The following is a 14,520-nucleotide window of genomic DNA, read 5'->3' as shown; positions in this document are numbered from 1 at the left end:
TTTCTTTTTTGCTTCTTGCAAGGGGCTGGGATTGGATGGCCTGCCCAGGACCATAGGGCCAGGTGGATGCTGGGGCCTAAGGAGTGGTATGGGGGCTCAGGGCTTCTTGGCCCCAGGACCAGGGATCTGTCTGCTGCACCGCTCAGCGACCCTACAGCAGAGTCAGAGTGAAAGGAGAGAGAAAATATAGTACATGGTAGTGGAGAAATAAGAAAGGAGGGAGTTGCAATCAGCAATGGCAATGTTGGAAAAATATGGAAGTAACTTTTGTTATGGACTTATCATAAAGAATGTGATCCACCCATGAAAAAAAAAAGAAATGATGAGCAGGCAGATTTGAGGAAAACCTGGAAATTCTTAAATGAACTGATGCTAAGTGAGCAGAACCAGAACGTTATACACAATAACAACAACATTATGTGATGATCAACTCTGATAGACTTTGATTTTTCTCAGCAATACAGGTAATTCTTGTGATGCCATACACATCCAGAGAAAGAACCATGGAGTCTGAATGCAGATCAAAACATACTATTTTCACCTTTTGTTAATCTGGTTTTTTTGTTTTTCTTTCTCATGGTTTTTCCCTTTTGTTTTGATTGTTATTTCATAACAACTAATATGGAAATATTTTTAACATGATTGTGCATATACAACCTATATCAGATTGCTTGTTATCTTGGGGAAGGTAGAGGAAAGAGAGGGAGGGAGAGAATTTTGCAAAAATGAATGTTGAAAACTATTTCCATCTGTAATTGGGGAAAAATAAAACACTATTAAGATAAAAAAAGAAAATCATGAAATCTCAATTAATATCAGATGGATATTCCCTACATTATAATGCTTCTATGTGATTCTTACTGACTCCCTATCATATTTCCAAAACGAATTATAACAAATCTTTTCCTTTCAATACCAATCTTGGGCTCACTAATATGTTGATAGAGATTCTAAATAATGAGGTAGAGAGAAGCAGCACATTTATTATCAATCACCTTCTCTCTATAAGGTTACATAATAGGCATTAAAACAAGCATACCATTTGATTTTGGCATGTACTGTCTGTCCAAGTATTAAAGCCTTGAGGTATCCAACCTGTGAATAAAATTGACCTCATTCAGTATCCCATAGTCTGATTTATTGATTAGTTGATGTATTGGGTAGTTTTGCTAGATTTTCCTCCCCTCTTTTTTTCTTTGTTATAAGGGATAACTTTCTGAATAGATGAGGGGAGCATATTGGGGAAAGAAGGTGACATAAAAATAAATAATACAAATAAAAATTTTAAACTATATAGACTTACAGACTTCTTCTCTGAAAGTCTCAATTCTCCCCTAGAGTGCTCAACTATTAAATAAGAAAGAGACTTACTGAATCAAGTAGAACAGGGTGGTTTTTGAAGGTCTGAAACATCATATAATCAAATAACCATTTAGGGGTTTATGTGTCAAACCCATGCTGAATGTGTAAAGCACATGTATGACATGAACCTAAAATATGGAAGTCTTAAAAATAAGTAGCCAGAACATGTGAAATTTCAGAATTTATTAGCAACAGAAAAATTGAACCATGAAATGATAGTCTTATATTCTCTTTCTTGTCTCTAGATCACTCTACTACAAAGTAGCATTGTGAGAGTCCAAGATAAAATGGTATCTTCTGGCAACCTCTTCTGCTTCAATCATATTTTATATATTCCTTGTGGTAGGTAACATGAACAAACAAAATTAACAAGATTACATTCTCTTTTTACCAGATTAGAAATTCTAATCTAGTTCATACTTATATCATTCAGAATCTGCTCTGCCATGGTCCAATGCGGTTCTTAAATGTCTTCAGAGATTTGGACATCATAGGAGCAATTTCTAGAAGGGGAAAAAAACAGTTACAACAAATTCTAGAGATCTCAATCTGGTAAGAATCCTAGAGAATGTCTATTGCTCTTAACTAACATCTCAAATGGCTGTGGGTACATGAACATTACACTTTCCCCATTATTTCCTTCAGACAATCAAAAGTAGACATTCCTTGAGAAGGGCAAAAGAAAATAGCTGGATTTGGAGTCAGTGGACTGAAATTCAAATTCTGACTCCTAACTTCTCTGACTTAGGTGAGTTACTTCTCCTCTCTGGATCTCAGTTTCCTCATATACAGATTAAGGGGAAGATGGGGGATATATCTTCTAAATTTCTTTCCATCTCTAAATCTGTTTTGCTAAACCAATTTCCCCATTCTGAGAAGCACAATCATTATATTCTTTCCTTGCCCAGCTAAAAAAAAAATTGAACTCTGTTAATGAAGGGATGAAATAATCGCATGCACTGAAAAACAGTAGGAGTCATGCCCTCAGGTATGGTTTAGCTCTCATTGCCATTATCTTTAATGTCTTACCATGCCAGGTTGGTTATGTCATTGCCCAGCTGTATGATGGACTTTACCTGTTCATCTAGGTATTATGTACCTGGAATCCTTTACATTAACTTGAACCATTTTTAAAAAATGGACCCATTATCAGGATAGCTAGGTTGCATAGTGGATAGAGCACTAGCCCTGGAGACAGGAGGAATTGAATTCAAATGTGACCTCAGACACTTAAATAATTACTTAGCTTTGTGATCTTGGACAAGTCATTTAACTCCATTGCCTTGCAAAAAAAAAAAGTGGACCCTTATTTTCAATGCAAATATGCAGGTCACAGGATATAAGTGCACATCAGTCCTATAATTACTTTAGTCTTAGAGAATTATCTGTGGCACTCGGTATTTCAGTGACTTGGGGTCATAAAGTCAATATGTACCAAACACAGGACTTACATCCAGGTCTTCCTGGTTCTGTGCTTTCTATCCACAGTGCAATACTGTTTCTAAATCTGAACCAGAATATCTGAAAATATATGAAGATGGGAGAGGAAGACCTCAGTTGAGCTAAACTTACTTTTCACCTTTTTTGCATCTGGCTGTGACCCCCCAGAAACACTGGTATTTGCTGCTGCCACATCATCACTTCCTGAATCATTTCTCTCTTCATTTCCGAGCTTCCTTTTGCTGAAGAGAAAAAAAAATAGATTAACTTAGTTTCCCTCCTTATAGAGGCAGAGGATGGATGTGACCAGAGGCAAGAATATGTTTATATCAAGATCTCTCAAGTCAAAAAGCCAAATATCCAGGAATTTTTCCACCTTTCCCTCATTACCTCTCCAATCACCAGTCTGTGATTACAGTGTAAAGTGACTCTTTAGGCCTGGAGGCCAAAGCTAACAGCAGATGCTCCAGTACAACACAAAACTATGGTCCCCAGAAATCTAAGAATGCAGTGACCTCTAGTGGACACTCTAGTCAATAGGCACATTTCATTAGCAAGGACAGCATTCAAGTGGAAAAGATTAGGTCAAATCTAAGGTCTAGAGAGAGGTGGGGAGGGATGTGAGGAAGATAACGTTTTCCCTTTTCCATTTCATTTTCATTTCTTATAGATTTAGAGCTGGATGGGAGCTGAGAGACCATCAGATCTAACCCCCCTCATTATACAGAAAAGAAACTGAGGCCTACAGTGATTAAATAATTTGCTGGAGGTTCTTGTAGTAGCAAGATATGGGATTTGAGCTTATTTAGAAAGATATAGATTTGAGCTCATGTCCTCTTAATATTAGAGTTGACTCTTTCTACTACACCATACTACTTGTTTTCCAAATATATCCTTCCATACTCCCTACCAAAAGAACCATGCCTTATATTGAGATTTAACAGGATTTAACAGGAAGGGGGAAAAAAAGAGGAATTTAGCAAAATCAACACATTCCTAAAGTCTGACAGTCATCCATTATTCCACTACCTCAGATTCCCCAACTCTTCAAAGAAGGAATATACATACATTTTCTCAAACACTTTTTCATTTTGGTTTAAAAAATTAATACCATAAAAATTTTTGGATGACTATTCCATTCTAAAACAGTATGGGGGAAATACCTTCTTCTCAAATATCCTCAAATTGTTGAAAATAATCTCATAAGCATTTTCCCTACCATTTTAAGTATAAAAATGGTAACATGGAGTTCATCAAGCCTTAATAAATTTAGAGAAGCTTAGAGAGGTGGTTAACACCTTTTATTTTTTTATCATAATAGCTTATATTGACTAAGGCTTTATGATCTGTAATGGCAGATTATACCAACTTTGAATAATTACATATATGTTTCATAAAAGATAATTTTCCAATGCTGAAACAAATTTATTCAGAAATAATGTTTCTTAGGTATATCCATAATCTCAATAGGGTATTCCCTAGACTATCAAAAAATCAAAATCCATTTGCTTATCTTGCATGACCCCTGTCCATATCTTCCTATAAATCCTCTTTGGGAGTAGGAGAACCTTCCCAAAGTGCTGGAAACAGGGAACTTCCTCTATGGACATTGTGCAGTGCTCATGGAGCACAAAGGGTATACCTTAGTTACCTTTTGTTCTTGTCACATAATTTACCTAGATTACTTCTTCTAGTCACACAGGTACAAAAGAGTTATTTTTTAACATTAGATAGATAGATAGATAGATAGATAGATAGATAGATAGATATAGATGGATAATAGGTAGATGATGGAAGATAGATATATAGATATAGATAGATATAGAGAATAAGTAATAGATAAAAGATTGATAAAGAGACAGATGTCAGAAGACATACCAATAGAGAATAAATAAAAGAGAGGAAAAAAGACAAAAAACAGAAACAGAGAAATCTAGATATCTGTAAGTTCATAAACATAATGAACTTTTGGAGTAAACACCCTCTATCAACACAGATATAAACAAGCTCTATAATTTTTCATGGAGAACAGCTTGGGGTCACCAAGAGGTTAAGACTTGGCAAGGTCATGTAGCCAATATGTTTTCAGAGGTGGAATTTGATTACAGGTCACACAGAATTCAAAATTGACTATCCCTATATGTTGCACTGCTATACTATTCAAAGAACTCCCCCAAAATGATTTGTATATTCCAGTTTTGATGCACATATTATCATATTCATTTATATACTTATCAAAATGAAGTAGGCATGCCATCAAAGAGTAAAAAGTATGTTCCAATAGTGGAAAGAGTACCAAGGATAGGGATATAGATAGCATTTCTAATATGGCCACCAAATGACTTTAGGCAAATTATTCATTTTTTTTAGGCTTCAATTTTCTCTTTCATAAGATTGATATGAGATTGTAGAAAGTTGGAGAGTACTTTGCAAAGTACAAATAGCTATTCATCAGAAGATCCATACTATATGCAGAGAGAAGTAGAATACTAAATCTTGGAGGAGATACAAAACTGAGATGTATACCCAATAATATGGAAAAATGAAGTATTTTTATATTCCTTCACCTCCTCCACACACCACAGTTCCACTACTGTACTCCTGATACTCACCTTAGTTTGTTAAAAGGAACTCTAGATGAACCACAGCTTTCAGTATGAGACCTGAGTTCTCCAGGTGGTTTTCTTATACCCTGAACATAGGCCATTTTGATCTGATGCCCTAAATAAGAGGGAACCAGGAGTAGTATAAGGCTTATATACATTGCAGCTTGTATAGTTTTAATGGTCAAGGATTTCTGGGTTTTTTCTCATGTATATAGAAATATAAAAAGTAATTTTGCTAGCCTAAAAAAAAAGATCTAAAGTCTTTTGTAAATTTAATCACCAAATATAAACATTTCAATATACAAAAATAAGAAAGGATTACTTAAGAAATGTGAACCTGATGAATTTACAGTACACAAATAAACATGCACACAAACATATCGATATAAAAATTTTATAAGGAATAAAAGTCCACTAAAGAATCAAACCCAATCTAATTTCTGGGTACTATAAAATTTCCAAAGAAATTATTTTTACCAAAAGTGAATAATAAGTGAAGACCAAAGACCTGACCCAAAGTCACTCTTTAAGTAAAAGGTTCTGTCTTTGGAATCAGAAGACCAGGGTTCAGATCATGCCTCTTAACAGTTACTACTTGTATGACCTTGGGTAAATTTCTTAACTTCCCTGGGTCTCAAGTTTCCTCATCTCTAAAATAAAGAAGATCCGATTAAATGGGTTTTGAGGATGCCTCTTGCTCATATTTATGGATCTATTTTCTATTTTGTTGTTCCAGAATAATTTTTGCTTATAATTGACACAAAGAAAGTAATTTTTGAAAACACCTTTCTGGATTAGACATTAGGTATATGACCTTGAGAAAATCATTTGACTTCTCTGAATCTCTTTTTCTTCATTTGAAAAATAGGAATTGTAAATCTAGATAAAAGAACTGTCAAGGTTAGCCAGCCAGTCTAACTACCTCATTTCACAGAGGGAAATAGATCTTGAGAAATTAAGGGAATTTCCCAAGATTCCATAAGTAGTCAGTAAAATGGTGCCAAGATTTAAACCTGTATACTCAAGCTCCCTGTCCAACACACTATAGGCCCACCCCCCCAGGTTGTTGTGAGATTCAAAGATTTTACATATGTAGGTATGTTTAATTATGTAAATTTGAAATCATGTGTTAACTATTATTACTATTTTCTTGGATATGCAACAATCCTAAGAACAAATAAAAATCTTGTACTGTATCCAATAAGTACTTTGTGCCTTGGAAAAGTTTTCTCAGGGTACCCATTTATGAAAAAAGTTGAAAAATAAGTATAAATTAAATAATCTATTAGTTGTTTGTGACTATAACTATATAAAACAAGGTAGGAATTTATAGGAGGTAGATAGTTAAAGATGAGAGTGGTGATAAATGATGTAAAAAATGGAGAAAAAGAAAAACTTTAAAGAATCATTTAAAAATACCGTAAGGAAGTTCATAAGGGAAATATTAATAAATATCACATTAGATTTTAAATATATTTAATACTTAAATTATACGTTATATTATATAAAATATATAACATATTATAGACAAATATATTAAAATATATTTAATAATTAACTATATAGAATGGAGATGTATACTTTCATTTTTTTATTCTTCATATATGAAAATGTTCATATTGGTTGATATTCATCATGTTTATATTAACGAAAAGGAAAATGTTAAAAGAAACAAGAAAAATAAAATAATTGTTAATTACCTTTGGGTTTTTCAGACTGGGACAAAATGATGTTCTTTGTGAGAGTCTTCAATTTTTGTTCTCTCTGATCAAAAAACCTAAAGTACATTTCACGCCATGACTCTTTGTCCTGTTGCTGCTCATTCTTAAATTCTCTCTGGCAATGCCTCTTCCACAAATGATCAGCCAGTTTGATAAAGTTCTTAGGGGTGAAAAGTAAAAGGGTCCCATTAATAACTCAGCTTTCCCCAGCCTTTGGAGACATAATTTCTTTTTATCAATTTTTTTTTACCAAATACATGTAAACATAATTTTCAATATTCTTTTTTTTTAATTTTGAGTTCCAAATATTCTCCTTCTCTACTTCTCCATCCCCCTCCCTGAGATGGAAAACAATTTGATATAGTTTACACATATGCAATAATGTAAATTCCTTATTAGCTGATACATTGAAATTAATAATCTCCACATAGTGCACTAGGTAGGGCTTATTGGACATGGAGTCAGGAAGACCTGCATTCAAATCCTGGGTTAAAATCCCTGCTTTGTTTCAGAATGATACCTTCTGGCTCTAAAATTATTATGATCCTTATGACCAAACAAATAGCTCAGTTTAAGCTACATGTCCTGCTAGGCAAGATTAGAGAGAAAACTGATTAGAGAAATCAAATCTGCATTTATCTTTAGAAAAGACCCTAAAGATATTTTTGCTTTATACATAAATTGACTTTAAATGTAAGATTTTATTTAGATCTGTTAATATAAGATCATGAATCTGTAGGTGCTTCCTTAGGACTCTAAGTAACATTTCAAGAGAAGGTGGAAGTCACCATTGATAGAGGAAGATCCATGTAGGGAGCTTGTTACACAAATTCTCAGTCCAGCCCCTATCCCTGGCAAAGTGTCTTTCACAGAGGAGGGGCATAATAAATATTCAGAAAATTAAAGAGAGACATGACTAAAAATAGAACTATTTTTCCATGCTCCACATAGGAAATGACCTTGATATTTTTATAGTCAGATGTTATTTCAAAAACTTGAGCTTTATGTCATAATGGATGTTCATTAAGTATTCCATAGAGGTAGAAAGGACGCACCATGGTTAGAGCACTGGACCTGGAGTAAAGAAGACTTGAGTTCAAATCCTACCTTAGATACTTGCTAGCTAAGTAACCCTGGACAAATCACTTCATATCTGTCTGCCTCAGTTTTCTCACCTATAAAATTAGTTGAGAAGGAAATAGCAAATCACTCTAATATCTCTGCCAAGAAAACTCAAAATGGGGTCATGAAGAGTTGGACATGACTGAAAAAATGACTGAACAGCAACAACAATAGCAAAAAGAGGTCTCTGAAGCCTCTTCCAACTCCATGGAATCTATGGCTTACATATATATATATATATATATATATATATATATATATATGTACATATATGTAAAGTGAAAATACAAATTCTCACATTTAATAAAAATCCTGTAGCGTAGGGTATTCTCATCTTATATATGAGGAAATTGATACTGACAAAAATTAAGTGTTCATAATCATGCCACTAATAAGGGATTGAGACAGGATTCAAATTCAGAACTTCTTGACTTCAAGTTCAACACTCTTTTCAGTGTAAGTACACTGGAACTTGTATTTAATTTATAAACAACTATACATGCATACATATGTTAGGAAATACTAAAACTTTTTACCTATGGCACTATGTGAAGAAAAAATTTGGAGACATAGATGTCTTATTAGCAAATGACAATTGAATTAGATGTCCCTCCTAAGAGCTCCCAGTTCTTTATGATCCTTTGACTCTTAAACCCATATCTTCTAACTTCAAATTCATGCTTTGACTCTACAATATTATCATCTAGATAGGGAATAAGTTAATAATTTGGTGAATAATGGAGTTCAGCAAAATCCAAATCAGATTTTGTTTCAGTCTAAATGGTATGACTTTGGGTGATATAAAGGATAGCAAGCTATTTAGTTCTGTCAAATTCTCCAATGAAATATCTCCCTGCGTATCAGGATTTTACTTTAATGGTTTGGGAGAATATAGAAAAACACATAGAAAAGGTACATGGATGCAGAAACCCCACTCCCTCTTCATTTTAGGAAAACCCAATTCCAGTTTTCTCAAGGGAAAATAAGGCTGTTTTATTTTTTTCCCCTTCCCAAATGGTTCAATCAAAACAGCCATTAGAAAGTCAAACCATACATCACAGGTAGTGTTTACCGGATTATATTCCTCTACTCTTGACAATTGTTTTGGGGTACAACATTCCAACACTGGTTCCAGGATATCAAAGGGAACGCCACCAACTTCTTGGAGCACTGTCAAACAACACAGATAACTTTAAATTCTCTGTATAGTCTTCACTGTCAGTCATTATTCTACTCAATTCAATTAAACTTTCTCTGGGGGTTATGTATGAAAAACAGATTATATTCTACAGACAAAACTCTTTGAATTGTGGACTGTTGAATGGGCAATTACATGATAAGAAACATGAAAAAGTACTTACAATCAATATTGTTTTGAAGTACATGGATACACTGTTTGTATAAAGAAAGCATCTTTGGGAGAGAAGCCACTTTAGATCCTGAATAAACGTACATTTTCAAATTCAGTCTCTGGCCAGTGAATTGACCAGCATCACTGCCTGAGCAATGCTGACCTCTGCTATTGGTGTAAGAAAAATGACAATGAAGAAGTTATTTTTATCTCAAGAGGTAGATAGGGAAAGCATTTATCACTGAAGAGCTAAAGAAAAGCTTAAGGCAATGACACAAAAATAATTTCATTACCATAGAATTATGAGAATCAAGAATTTACCCTATACATAATTTACTTTGGCATCCCTGAAAATGCATATTCCAATTTATAGGAACTTCTACCATCCATCATTTCTAGTTCTTCTCCTTTGTAAATGAATCAAGTGGTTCCATAGGAGAAGATTAGGTCGAAATCAAAGCAGATTTGGGCTCAACAAGGAAAATTTTTCTAATAAATTATAGTTGTCCACAAAGATGGACTGCTTCCCAAGGTGGTATGTTTCTCTCATGAGTGGAAGTGTTCTGGTAGAATCTACATGAACATCTACCAGGGATTCCTATAGTATGTAGGAGAATGGATTAGATGACTAAGGTCTCTCTTCCAATATGATGGTATGATTGTTTTCAAATATGTATCACTCCCTACCCCCAAAACACACGTCTATTCATCTTACCCATTCTTTAAAACCCGATTCAAATCATATCCTAGTTCTCTCCCTAATTATTGTCCCTACTTGGTAATTCCCTTTTGTTCATCCTACATCACATAGAACTTTTTTTTGGTGCTTCTCTTAACACGTGTTTTCTTACATGTAATGTGTCAGTGGAAATGGAGATTAATAAACCCTACTACACTAAAAATTTTATGAGAGCAAAAACCAGTATTAACCCCAATATATTGCTTAATAAATTATTTATTGAATTAATCATTAATAAATTATTGATTTATTTAAATTCAAAATAATTAACTTATTGATTGATAATAATGCTTTTCAAGATTTACTGAATATAACATGTAGAATAAACAAAAATCCAGGTCATTCTTCCCATCCTCAAATCATTCTTTCTTCTCTCTTGTAGAATGAGTGAGTTTTCAAGAATCACCGAATAATTTATCAATTAGTCAAATTATAACCTTTTCAGATACCTCTACTTACACAAGAATTCCTTTTTAGAAAAGAAAAATATTTTATTTTGATTCTATATTAATAGGATTGACTGGCACCTAAGTGGGAATGGACCTAATTATTCAATCACATGAGGTAGACAAATTTTAGTACAAGATATAGTATAGCATGCAATTAGAAAATCATTCAATTTCACCATAAATCATTTAGAAGTTAGTTATTTTTAGATAAAAATGTTTTTTTCAATTGAGAGGTTAAAAGATTTGTCAAAAAGAATTTTTTATTTGTGTGCTCCAAGATGGGGAAAGTGGAATTGGGATAGGAAAGAAGAAGAAAAAACTTTTTTTTTATTTTTAGCAAAATAGAAAAGAAAATCTAAAATCTTCTTACAGCATTTGATTTTGTGCCTCTGGATTAGATTCATGTCTGATTAACTAATATCCCCCAGTAAGCTACAAGCTCTCTGAAGATAGAAGTTATATCCTTACTATAGCTAGGTAATTATTAAGTGTCTGAGGTCGTATTTGAACTCAGGTATTCCTAACTCCAGGGCCGGTGTTCTATCCACCTAGCTGCCCCAAGCAGATTTAATTCTAACACAAATATCCCTCCACCTTCAATACTGTCCCTTTTTGGGGCAGCTAGTTGATCTAGTGGAAGGAGTAGAGTCAAGAAGACCTGAGCTTTTTGACTCTGGGGAAGTCACTTGACTTTTGTTTGCCTCAGTTTCCTCAACTGTAAAATGAGGATAATAACTGCACCTACCCTGAAGAATCATTGTGGGGGTAAAATGACAAAATATTTGTAAAACACTTAGCACATCATACATTCTATTTAAATGTTAATTCTTTTCGTTTCCCACTTTCTCCATCCCCTGCACTAAATTATGATTGGGTCCTTTATGGACCCTTCAACACAGTTATAACCTAATCTAATCCAGATAACCCGTAGAGCTGCATAGGTAAAATTCTGATCACCAATATTATGTCAATATAATCTTGTGTCAGTGGACAATTTGCCTCCCCCATCTCAATGTACACACACACACACACACACACACACACACACACACACACACACACACATGCTTTTCATTTTGGGATGGGAATGAGTAACATAGGATAAGTAGGTATGGTTCAGTTGTGATTGCATTGTCTTGGGAAGAGGGGTGAGTAAGCCTGCTTCACAAGTTCTCCATTTCCATCAAGGGTTCCCCGCCCTTGATTTGGGATCATAATCTATAATCCTATGACTTTCAATGAGACATCTCTTAAGAAGTCTTACTAGTACCCCCCAAAAAATAATAATGGTTACTATTTATGTAGTGCCTTAAGGTTTGCAAACCACTTAACAAATATCCTCACAACCCCTAGGAGGTAAGTGCTATTATTATCACAATATTACAGACTAGAAACCTAAAGCAGAGAGAGATCAGATAATTTATGCTGTGTACCATAGCTAGTTATTATTTAAAGATATATAAATTTGAAGTCAGGACTTCCTGACTCCTCTCTATCACCTAGCCATGTCATGTAGCCACCAAATGTAATATATCCCTATATCAAGTTCATTTTCTCACCTCTCTTCCCTAGTTTTCTAATGTGATATAAATAGTCCTAGTATCCCAAAAATGTAGGGTTAAAAATCCCTGAAACATCTTTGGTTTGGGGAGGGGGCAGCAAAGTCGAAGGAAGGCTCAATTATCTACACTTATTGACTGTACATGAGGGCAACTAGGCAATGCAGAGGATAGAGCAATAAGCCTGGAGTCAGGAAGACTTGAATTCAAATCTGACCTTAGTCACTTACTAGCTATGTGAACTTGAGCAAGTCACTTACCCCTGTTAGATTCAGATTCCTTATCTGTGAAATGAGCTGGAGAAGGAAATGGCAAGCCACTTTACTATCTTTGACAAGAAAAAATCTCAAGCAGGATCATAAAGAGTCAGACATGGCTGAAAAATGACTAAACAACAACATTTACATAGTAGGGTAAGGTTTGCAAAGAATTATCTTTATCTATGCCTGACTTCATTTGATTCTCACAATCATCCTTTGAAAAAGGTACTATAATCCCCACTTTACAGATGAGGAAAATGAGGCTAAAATGTTAAGCAATTTGCCCAGGATTGCATAACTAGGAAGCAACTGAGAAAGGATTGAAATTCAGGTCTTCCTGTCTCCAAGTCCAGAACTCCATCTATTATATTACCTCTGTAATATCTCTTATATCTATGCCTCCTTCTCTATTCACTTTAACAAAATCCAAATTCAAGTCCTCATTGTCCCTTGCTTAGATTACTAATGCCTATATCCTTGACTCCAGTTTCTCCCCTCTGTAATTGATACTTCACACAGCTGCCAAGGTCTTCCTAAAAAACACATCCAATTCCAATAATCCTCTGCTCTAAAACAAATCGGCATTGTTTTCCTGTAGAATAAAATATAAACACCCTAACTTCACATAAAATACTTCCTTAATTTGACCCCTACTTACCTATGAAGCCTTAGTTCGTTCTTTTTTTCCCTTCCAGTACTCTGTGATCTGGCCAAAGTGGATGACTGATTGTTTTCTGATGATCTACTGCCACCCCACCTTTATGAAGTCACATAGGTGATTCCTGCCTATCTATGGAAATTCTTATCTTCCTTCAAAGTCCAACTTGAATACTACTTCTTCCATGAAGTCATCCCTGATTCTCTGTTCCATTCTTTCTTTACACACCTAGTTGAAAATGATTCCTTCCCTTCTCAGGTATTATAACACTGCCTGGAACTCTGTCTTGCCATTTTTTAAAATTCTATTTGTATCCTCTCTCCATTCTACAATGTAAGTTATTTAACAACAAAGACATTTAACAACTTATGTATTCCTCAAAGCAATGTTTATACTTAATTAAAGTTAAATGTGGTATATTTAGTGACTTTGACAAGTTAACTTAAAATTGATCTTACTTCTGGTTTGCCCATTTTAAGTTAGTCTCAGATTTTTTTAAAAGTTCTACAAAACAGTGTTTGAGAACCTAGAACTGAAAGGGATTTCAGCAACTCTCTATCTAATCCAGTCCTCTGATTTTAGAAATGAAACTTTCCAGAAGCAGTTGACAATGAAGTACTGGATCTCAGGGCAGAGACATTGGGCATAAAGATATAGAACATGAGTCAACTAAATTGACTATAATTGAATATGGAGGGTTGTCTAAGGTTAAAGAAATTATATCTTGGGGCAGCTAGGTGGTACAGTGGATAGAGTACTGGTCTTGGATTCAGGAAGATCTGAGTTCAAATCCGGCCTCAGACACTTAATAATTACCTAGCTGTGTGACCTTGGGCAACTCACTTAACTCCATTTGCCTTGCCAAAAAAGAAAAAGAAAAGAAAAAAGAAAGTATATCTTGAGGGGAAAAAGTACCAAGATCAGGGAGAGTTGAAGGATAACCACAGTTGGAGTAAAAAAGGAGAAAGAGGAATTATATAGTTTTGAGAAGAATCAGATGGAAATAGTGCAGAAGAAAGAATATCCAAATGGAGCAGCAGAAAAACAAACATATAGAACATTACAACTCTTATACTCACAAAAAAAATTTAACAATTGGTACTCTAAATATAAAATCTTTATCAAAACAGTGAAATGAAAATCCACTAGAGGAAATTATTCATATTCAAATGGAATCAAATGGATCTATGAAATCACTGGGGCTGTTCCCCTCACCCATAATCCATTCAATGGTTCCTCATCCTAATATGATA

At 34.4% G+C, this 14,520-nt stretch overlaps 1 protein-coding gene across 2 annotated transcripts; it reads right to left on the bottom strand.

The window, feature by feature from the left end:
- Positions 1–1,530: 1,530 nt before the first annotated feature.
- On the bottom strand, positions 1,531–13,419 carry LOC141523766 (elongin-A-like). Of its 2 annotated transcripts, none has more exons than XM_074237213.1 (7): positions 13,268–13,419; positions 9,613–9,767; positions 9,324–9,421; positions 7,109–7,289; positions 5,415–5,523; positions 2,935–3,044; positions 1,531–1,865 (listed from the first exon to the last, which is right to left on the bottom strand). In XM_074237213.1, the coding sequence occupies exons 2-7, from the start codon at positions 9,704–9,706 to the stop codon at positions 1,792–1,794; spliced, it is 666 nt and encodes a 221-aa protein (XP_074093314.1). In that variant the 5' UTR covers positions 9,707–9,767; positions 13,268–13,419; the 3' UTR covers positions 1,531–1,791. The 2 variants fall into 2 exon arrangements, with proteins under 2 accessions (XP_074093314.1, XP_074093313.1); XM_074237212.1 differs by having other exon boundaries at positions 9,613–9,770; positions 13,268–13,418.
- Between the last annotated feature and the right edge of the window lie 1,101 nt (positions 13,420–14,520).

This window comes from Macrotis lagotis, chromosome 5 (genome assembly GCF_037893015.1).
Source record: "Macrotis lagotis isolate mMagLag1 chromosome 5, bilby.v1.9.chrom.fasta, whole genome shotgun sequence".
NCBI lineage: Eukaryota > Metazoa > Chordata > Mammalia > Peramelemorphia > Peramelidae > Macrotis > Macrotis lagotis.
The sequence above is the reverse complement of the archived record's forward strand: the minus strand, read 5'-3'. Positions and strand labels throughout refer to the sequence as shown.

Bases quoted from the DNA above. Each gene is read 5' to 3' on its own strand.
- LOC141523766 (XM_074237213.1), bottom strand. From the start codon at position 9,706: ATGTACGTTTATTCAGGATCTAAAGTGGCTTCTCTCCCAAAGATGCTT. The intron at 7,290-9,323 runs GTAAACACTACC...TTCACCCCTAAG, and splicing joins GAGTAGAGGAATATAATCCG to AACTTTATCAAACTGGCTGA. The intron at 5,524-7,108 runs GTAATTAACAAT...CCTCTTATTTAG, and splicing joins CCAGTCTGAAAAACCCAAAG to GGCATCAGATCAAAATGGCC.